The following is a 10,000-nucleotide window of genomic DNA, read 5'->3' on the forward strand; positions in this document are numbered from 1 at the left end:
TGCGTGCATACTTGTTGCAAACGTTCAATTGAACTAAAGAATTCATTGAAGAATCATTTGAGTAGGGGACTTTTGGTAACAATTATAAATTGCTTGTGAGAATGATTTCTGAAAAATTAACCATCACAAACACAAGTCGCTAATGAAACTGTGTGTGTGTGTGTGTGTGTATGTGTGTGTTTGGTGATCTCTTCATTCTGTATATCCCATTACCTTCAGTTATTATTTCTTTCCAATAAACGGCAGAATACTATTCTTTGGAAGTTTGAATTTCAAGTCACTGGACCCTGTGGTGGTGGGCTTATTCTATATGAATGAGGTTCATCTTTAGAATAATAATAATACTAACTTTGAGACTACAACGGTCCCCTAGAAAGGCTAAAAAGGTTAAAATAGAACGGACGATAAACTAGCTCACGAAATCAGGAAACAGAAAACTTCTTAATGGTATCAGACATCCGGTGTCTACATATCCTAAGAAACAAGTGGCCAGCGTTACGCACGAGTTCTATGTCAGTGAATTATTATTACCCAATAATTCAAGTTACTCATTGGCATAATGATTGTTGACCGGTCGTGCGAATTGTAAGGGGCAGTTGGGACGGGCAACCAGAGGTCCTGTTCTTGCCCAGGGCCGGAAAAAATAAGAAAAAGGAGAAAAGGAAAGGGGGTTCTATAAACCATATTCATATGGAACAAGCCCACCAAAGGGACCACTGACTTGAAATTCAAGCTTGCAAAGAATATTATGGTGTTTAATTAGAAAGTAGCAACAGAAGGTAACAGATAAACAGACAGAAGAGACTAGTAATTGGAAAAGAAAAGGAAAATAAATGGACAATTAGATAAATAAAACAGATACTCGTAAAATGTAATGAGATTATTAAATACACACTGTTAACAGTCATTTCACGTTGGTCTATTCTTACTTACAGCTGTGGCCATCACTATTTCCTTTAAAGAGAAAAAAGGTCAAGTTCCTGAATATGCTATTTCGAAAGAAGAAGAAGAAAAACACTACCTGGTCACGGTTTGTGATTCCGAAAAAACATCATCATTAACAACCGTAGCCATTTTCTCTCTCTCTCTCTCTCTCTCTCTCTCTCTCTCTCTCTCTCTCTCTCTCTCTCTCTCTTAGTACTGTTGCAACATCACGTATATTACGCCCACACACACGTGCGCATGCGCGGTAAGCTTGCGTAAGGGCTGTCATTATTGACATGAGTGGGTCTCAATAGTCCCCTTTCAGGTGTGCGCATTCTGCTTCAGTATACTTTTGATTCATTCGTGTCCTTTGGCGTTCCTCGTGCGTAGATAGCATGTCTAAAAGGTGACCTGACTTTGGGGCATTATATTATATTATATTATATATATATATATATATATATATATATATATATATATATATATAATATATATATATATATATATATATTAATATAAACCTCAATTGAAGCATTATACACTAAGCATGGTAGTACACACATTAGATTCTCTATTTTTCGGTTTTTATACGCAAAAATACGGTCTCTCTCTCTCTCTCCGGGTCTTCTCTTCTCTCTCTCATCGTCTCGGTCTCTTCCTCTCTTCTCTCTCTCTCTCTCTCTATCCAAACTTATTGAATGCAAAGCCTTAAACCTAAATGAAGGAACAAATGAAGAATTACGGACCTTCGGGGAAAGAAGAAAGAAAGAAAGAAAGCAAGAAAGAATGAGAGAGAGGAGAGAGAGAGAGAGGAGAGAGAGAGGAGAGAGAGAGAGAGAGAGAGAGGATTTCAGCATTTATAACACCAAGAGACAAGACAATTAAAATTTAGAATCTTTCCTGCTATATTTCGATAAACCAAAATATCTCTCGTGGAATATAGAAAATCAACGAAAAATCGTGAGTGAGAGAGAGGAGAGTATATGAACTGGATACTTCAGAAATGAATTTCAGTTTGAAGAAAACGTGGCCTTACCTGGCCTTGGCAGCAGCTGTTATTAGGACGTTTTTGTCCAGATGTTGGAAATCCGGAAGAATAGTGATCTTGTTTGGTGTGGCTGCCTATTCGCTGGCGAGATTTCTCTCCTGACTGATGATGATGGAGCTGAACAGCCTAAGGAAAAGGAACTGAACGAGAGAATTGCGGCCTTGCGAGACGCCATCCAGTACCAGAGAGAGCAACGCGTGCACTTGGACAGGACAATAATTCTTCAGCTACAACAGAGGCTCGACTACCAAGAAGAGACGCAGAAGGCGGGCGGAAGGGAAGAACGCGTTCGTGAAATCCAGATGACTCAGGAGGTGTTGCAACAGCAGGCCTTGCGAGAGAGGGCCCACTCGCTCTAAGCTGGAACGATAAAGAGAAGAGGGAGAAACGGCAGCTGGAAGACAAGATCGTTAAGATGGCCGAAGAAAAACAGCATCTGAAGAACAACGTGAAGGAAATTGGTCAGAGGAACGATGCCCTTTATGAGAGGATAAGGGAACTGCCTGGGCAGTCGCCAGACGCAAACTGCCTGCTTGAGGGGCTCGAAAACTCCTACGACAGAAGGAGAAAGACGTGCAGCTTAAGATGGCAGAAGCGGCGCGGATAGCGAGGCTCATCCAGGAACAAAAAGACTGAACCGAAAAGTGGGAATCCGACAGGAAAGAGCTGGAGCTGAGGTTGGAGCGCCAGCAGAAGGACTTGGAGGACCTCTTGGAAGGAAAAGTGTGGACTCCAGTGTGAAGTTGAGACAGCGAAACTCGAGAGGAACGAGCTGGCATGCCTTCTAGAGGAAGGAAATGGTCGCCTGGAGTCGCTGGAGAAGAAGGCCGGTGTCGAGAGCGAACGGAACAACCAGATGGATGATGAGGTTGGATGGCTGCGAGGAGCGAAGGAGAAAATGGTGTCCGATTTGAAGAAGCTCCAGAAGAAATAAAGACGAATGGAGGAAAGCAACTGAAAACTGCAAAAGATTCTGTCGATGTTCAAGAAATGGCGTGATGAAGACTGCACTGGCCTCACTCAGACGGATAAGATGTGGAAATTTTGAGGAGGATGTTTATTGAATAGAAAATTTTATGTTTATTTTGAAATAAGTTTGTTTTGTTAATCCTTGAAGGAATTTGAAGTAGAACAGAAATAAATATGTTAAAATGTTTTCTTAGAATTTTATTGAAAAAAAGAAATGGATTCATGTATGTGCCGGAAAAAGAAACAGGATTGGGAGAAGCCCCAAGAAAATTGAGAGGATTCAATAGGATGTGTGGAGGTGCCAGGAGAAGAAAGAAAGGATTCAGTAGGATTCGTGGAGTGCAAGGAAAAGAACTAAAGATTCAGAGAATCCCCAGAAGAATTGAGAGGATGCAGTGGCATATTCTAGTTCTAAGGAACAGAACAGCAATTACACTGTTCAGGGACTGGCGGGCGAGGCTCGCCACTGGTCCCGGGACGGGCGGGCAGGCGTCCGCCACTGGTCCCGGGACTGCGGGCCGGGCCAGCCTCGGGGTCCCTGGGGACGGGCGGGCAGGCGTCCCACCAAGGCGTCCCGGGACGGGCCGGCCGGGGCCCCCCGCGGGTCCCAGGGCCGGGACGGGCGGGGCCCACCCGGGCGGGAAGGCGGTCCCAGGCCCGGTGCCCGGGAGGGCCGGGGGGGCTGGGGTCGGGCCAGGCGTTCCCGGGCCGGGCCCGGGACGGGGGCCCCGGCCGGGTACCGGGCGGGGCGGGCAGGGTCCGCAGGAGTCCCGGGACCGGGAGGGGGCCCCCGCGCGGGTCCCGGGACGGGCGCAGGCGTCCGCCAGGCGTCCGGGGACCCGGACGGGCCGGGCCACCACCCCGGGGGTCCCGGGACCGGCGCCCCCCGGGGGCGTCCCCCCCCGGGAGGGGGTCCCGGGACAAGGCGTTCAGGGACGGGCCGGCCGGGGGGGGGGGGGGGGGGGGGGGGGGGGGGGCCCCCCCCCCGCGGGTCCCGGGACGGGCGGGCAGGCGTCCGCCAGGCGGGTTCCCGGGGACGGGCCGGGCCGGGGCCCCCGCGGGGCACCGGGACGGGGCGGTCCCCCAGGCGTCCCGGGCCAGGGGCGCGGGTCCCGGGACGGCGTCCGCCAGGCGTCCCGGGACGGGTGGAGGGCAAGGCGTCCGCCAGGGGGGCCCGGGTCCCGGGGAACGGGGCCGGGCGGGGCCTCCGGCGTCCCGGGACGGGCCGGGGGGCAGGCGTCCGCAGGCGTCCCGGGACGGGCCGGCCGGGGCCCCCGCGGGCCCCGGGACGGGCGGGCAGTCCGCCAGGAGTCCGGGAACCGGCCGGGGCACCCCCGCGGGGTCCCAGGACCGGGCGGGCAGGCGTCCGCCAGGTGTCCCGGGAAGGGACGGGCGGGCAGGCGTCCGCCAGGCGTCCCGGGGACGGGCCGGGGCCCCGGGCAGGCGGGTCGACAGGCGTCCCAAGGGGACGGGGCCGGGCCGGGGCCCCCCGCGGGTCCGGGACGGGCGGGCAGGCCGTCCGCCAGGGGCGTCCCGGGACCCCGGGCCGGGCCCGGGAAGGGCCCCCGGCGGGCACCGATGGCCCGGGCAGGCCGGTCCGGGGGCCCCCGCGGGTCCCGGGACGGGCCGGCGGCGCCCGGGCCCCCCGGCGTCCGGGACGGAGGCGTCCCGCCCAAGGAGTCCCGGGATCTGGCGGCCGGGTGGAACAACGACAGGGTCCCGGGAGGGCCGGGCCCCAGGCGGGCCGGGACAGGCGGGTCCCGGGACGTGGGGCGGGCCGGGGCCCCCGGGGCGGGTACGGGAAACGGGGGGGCAGGCGGTCCGGGCCAGGCGTCCCGGGGCCGGGCCGGGCCGGGGGCCCCCCGGGTCACCCGGGAAGGGAGGGCAGGCGCCGCAGGCGTCCCGGGAAACCGGGCCGGAGGGGGCCCCCGCCCGGGTCCAGGACGGCGCGGGCAGGCGCCCGGGCGGGCCCCGCGTACAGGGACCCGGGGACGGGCAGGCGCCGCCAGGCGTCAGGGACGGGCCGGCAGGTGCCCCCGTGGTCCCGGGACGGGCGGGCAGGCGTCCGCCGCCGTCCCGGGACGGGCCGGCCGGGGGCCCCCGCGGGTCCCGGGCGGGCGGGCAGGCGTCCGACAGGCTTCCCCGGACGGGCCCGGCCGGGCCCGCCGCGGGTCCCGGGACGGGCGTGCGGCGTCCGCCAGGCGTCCCGGACGTGCGGCTGGGGCCCCCTCGGGTCCCCCGGGACGGGCGGCGTCTCCGCCAGGCGTCCCGGGACGGCCGGGCCCGGGGCCGGGGCCCCGCGGGGTCCCTGGGAACGGGTGGGCGGCGTCCGCCGGGCGGGTCCCGGGACGGCCGGCCGGGCCCCCGCGGGTCCCCGGAAGGGCGGGCAGCGCCTGCCAGGCGTCCCTGGGACAGGCCGGCCGTGGGGCCCCAACCCCCGCGGGGTCCCTGGGAAACGGGTCGGGCAGGCGCCCGCCAGGCCCCCGCGGGTCCCGGGACGGACGGGCAGGCGGCCGCCAGGCGTCCCGGGATGGGCCGGCACATTTATTCCAGAACATCAGAGAACATGAATTTTATTTGAAAGAAGATTCTTAAAGATATACTTTACAATTATTATTGTTATTAATTTCTTCATCATGGGATAGGTATCAGTAAGTCATGTTTAATTATATACATTTATTTTAAATTACTACTCAATGATGCTATTTTGATTTTTGATGTTTTGGAGTGTTTAAAGAGATGTATGAGTGGGCCTATCAACTCACATATCTTCGTGTTAATTCGTTATCAGTTTAGTTTACACTATTGAAAGAAGTGACGTTCTAAGCTGAATACTTTTTTTTACCACATATATAGTAATATAGTAATAATTTGTTCATAACAATTGTTCATAACATTAACTAATTAAATATAATTCCATTTTTTTTGTTTTTCTAGAGTGAAATGTTTCATTTGTATTTTTTCTTAATTATGTAAATTGCAAGATATTAATGACTGCAAAGAAATCATACATATATTCATTATTTTGTCAAATTATAAAAATGTGTTAAAAATCAGAAACAGTGTAAGATAATAATTACGATAAAACCTACAATTTTGTACGATATTTTTACTGAAAACCCCATAATTTTGAGGAGCCAGTACGATAAATCCAACCCGAGAGTGTGGCAACACTGGGCATGAGGAGCAGCTCTGCACAAACACATCAGTGAGTAACCCGCATACCTTTGATGTAACTACATCATTCACTTCTGAGCCGGAGTTGTCAAGTACTTTTTATATCTAAGTCCGTTTTTTCTTGTTTATTCATCAAAATGCCAAGGAAGAAGCAGTCAAGAAAGCGTACATTAGCTAGAGAAAGGTTGAAAAAAGACTTAGAAAGATAACAAGAAAGAACACCAAGATGAAGCATGTGCATTCATCACCTCCCAGGCCTAGCTGGCGACAATGAGGGGGTCGTGCCTCAGGATGCTCACCCCCTTGGGGGGTTTAATATCACTTTTTAAAGTGGGGGGACCAGATACCATAGAAGTATGCTGTTAAAATAAGAAAATCAAGCTTAAGTAAATTTTTATATTGATGCCTATGCGGTTTTCACTGAGAATTTCTTTACGCAAACTTTAACACGCGATATCTCAAAACTATGTTTTTCAGTATATGGGTCGCTTTAAAACCCTAAGGCTTTTTTATTTGTTGTCCTATTTTCAAAATTCAAATACCATTGAAATCCTTGATAAATTCTACATCGAAAGAATTGGAAGAATTTCCAAATTATTCCAATTTCTATTTTTTATGAATTTTTGAAATAAGTAATTAAATAAAAAAAATAATTTTTTTATATTAATGAATTTTTTTTTTATCTTTCTCAATTCATTGGATAGAGCAACTCTTCGTGAGTATTAATTGCTTTAGTTATTAAAATTTAGTTAAAAACTAAGGAAGCCTTAGGGTTTTAAAGCAATGCAATTAAAAATCTTGAAAAAAAATTAATATAAAAAAAACGAATGGATAGAAATTTATGAAACTTTTTGTAGTAACTTTCCATTAGGTGACTTATGAATGGGTAGCAAAACATAATTGCTCCAGGCAATATTTCGATACCCTCCCCCCAAAACTGAGGCGGTCCCCTTAATACGTACACAGATGCCTTGAATGTCAAATTGAACTCGCTCCCAATCAGATGCGCTGTCATGAAACAACTATAAACAACCTCTGTTACGCCGATGATATGGTTCTGATTTCCCCATCAGTGCAAGGTCTCCAACAACTCATCGACACTTGCCGCCAATTTGCAGAGGAATTTGATATAATTTACAACGAAACTAAGACCCAGTGCATGTCGCTGCTCCCGAAATCGCTTAAGCATATTGCAGAACCACAATTTTTCCTCGGAAACCATCGGCTGGAATTTGTGCACGAATTTCCGTATTTTGGGTCACATTATCACGGACGACCTAAAAGATACGGCAGACATGGAACAGAGGCGTCGTAAGCTATGTGCAACTGGCAACATGATTGCAAGGAGGTTCGCCTTCTGTCTCCGAGACGTGAAACTGCTGCTCTTCCGCTCGTACTGCTACAGTATCTATGGGTGCTCCCTCTGGACGAACTATACCCGAGAGACCATGAGACGTATCACTTTTGTGCACAATGATATTTTGAGACGCCTCACAAACACTCCCCGCTACCACTCCGTCACAAAGATGTTCATAGAAAACCACCTGGACAATTTAAAAATCATTGTAAGGCGAACAATGTCCAGTCTGGTAACCCGAGTGAGAAACAGCAGCAGCTCGCTCATACAAAGCCATCATAAGGAAAGTGGAGTGAAGCAAGAAGAAGAACATTCCTAAGAAGCTGTGGGAAAGATGGGAAAATGAGGCCTTTGTCCCCTAAAGGACTTAATCTCTTTGTTGGCAAGATGTCATCAGCAGATTCTGTCAAATTCAATATTATTATATTTATTGTTGATATTTTACTTTTTCATTATTACTGTGAATACTATCAAGTTAAAGTTTTTTTTTACATTCAACTTTCGTATTTAGCTCTCTGGACCTGACTACTGTAACCACCCAAGGTCTCTAGATGAAATTTAAGTTATATAATCTGTGCACTAACTGTTATAACTCTCAATGCAATTTTTTTTTCTCACCAATATTACGACTGTTATTACCAGTATTATAATTACTATCTTTTATGCTACCTCAGCTATTTGGTGGATAAGTGACGATTATTCTTTTTTTTTTTTTACCATGTCTCATGTATCTAGATTGTGTATGTTACTGTCTGCATTTTGTATATTCCATGTATATGGCCCTGAGCTCAAATAAAGGATATTATTATATTATTATTATTATTATTATTATTATTATTATTATTATTATTATTATTATTATTATTATTATTATTATTATTTTATAGCAGTGGAATACTTGGATGATACCAATAAACACTTCTTCCCTTTGGGACATAATTATGTCGATACCAACTTGAAATACAAACCGTTATTTTTACGCCCTGTTCTTCCGTGACCAGTCTTGCAGGATTCTCTTAATTCACTCATTTTGACATATAGTTTTTTTTTCTTATTATTGTTATTGTCATTGTTATTATTTGCTAGGTTTCCGCACTGGTTATTTTTCGCGTATATCTTTCCTCTTACGTTTTGTAATTCGTCGATTCAGTGTTCTGTTACAAGTTGCGTATATTTTTTAAGCTTTAATTACCTTAAAATATTCTTTGAACAACGTAAATTTCCTCAAGTTTCCAGTTTTTTAATATTTTATATACAAATGAACTAAAGGATGATGGCGGTCTGAAAATGAAATAGTCTGCCTTAAATTCTTAACAAATGGCACCTCGCGAGAAGAAGAAAACGAATAACAACATTGGAAATGTTTTGGAGTAACTATACTAATTTTAATGAAATTACGTTGATTTTTTTTTTTTTACATTTTTTCAAACAATATAGTACTTCACAATGTTAGTGCATTGTCAGTCTTCCGTGTGTTGGTTACCATACCTTCAATGCTACTCACTTAAGGTATGCATACCCCACTAATGGTAGCGAGTGGTCTTGGCATATGCATAGATATCTACCATGTAACTAGATATATATATATATATATATATATATATATATATATATATATATATATGTGTGTGTGTGTGTGTGTGTGTGTGTGTGTGTGTGTGTGTGTGTGTGTGTGTGTGTGTGTGTGGTTTAAGATAGGTCAAGACTACAAAATGCCGATGAATAGAAACTTTTGATTTTCATATTTACTTTAAACCTTCCCTTCTATAACTGGCCCCTGTCTATAACGTGTTCCCTGTAATACCAAAAGTTCATTTAAGACAACATTCCTGTGTCTTACGACATGAGGCCCCTAGCCAAGGCTACACTACAATTCCGCGCCGACAATTCAGCTTGGAGACAATTCAGCACATGACAATTCAGCTTAGAGATAATTCAGCTTAGAGATAATTCAGCTTAGAGATAATTCAGCTTAGATATAATTCAGCTTAGAGACAATTCAGCTTAGAGACAATTCAGCACATAACAATTCAGCTTAGAGACAATTCAGCGCCGACAATTTAGCACATGACATTTCAGCTTAGAGACAATTCAGCGCATGACGATTCAGCACTAGAACTATTCAGCGCAAAGACAATTTGGCGAAATAAAGCTAAAGCATGGAAAATGAAGAAAACGGTGATCAAATTCGTTTTTATTAGTAAATTATTTTTTAAATTCAAAAAAATGAAATATGATATTTATTGAAATAAGGTACTGAAAATTATAATAATTTACTTCTAATTTGGCGACAGAAAACAAAACTAACTACTTGCAGTTAAAAGTATTGGTAGTAATCTAAGATTGTTTACACTGTCAACCATCGAACAATTTACGGTTGTTATTTATACTATAACAACAAGCGAATAATAGTTACTCATATTCTTCTAAACTCGGACTGGATGTATTTCCTTTTCTGGAGTGTGTTTTTTTTACAAACATTCGCTGAACTAAAACAAAAGCAAAAAAAGTCCCATGGAGCGGAT

The 10,000-nt window shown here is 47.0% G+C and overlaps 1 protein-coding gene across 1 annotated transcript; it reads left to right on the plus strand.

Moving 5' to 3' along the window:
* The first annotated feature begins 3,163 nt into the window (after nucleotides 1-3,163).
* On the plus strand, nucleotides 3,164-5,536 carry LOC135205993 (collagen, type I, alpha 1b-like). Its single transcript, XM_064237164.1, has one exon. The coding sequence runs from the start codon at nucleotides 3,164-3,166 to the stop codon at nucleotides 5,534-5,536; it is 2,373 nt and encodes a 790-aa protein (XP_064093234.1).
* Nucleotides 5,537-10,000: the final 4,464 nt, after the last annotated feature.

Source organism: Macrobrachium nipponense, chromosome 29 (assembly GCF_015104395.2).
Source record: "Macrobrachium nipponense isolate FS-2020 chromosome 29, ASM1510439v2, whole genome shotgun sequence".
NCBI lineage: Eukaryota > Metazoa > Arthropoda > Malacostraca > Decapoda > Palaemonidae > Macrobrachium > Macrobrachium nipponense.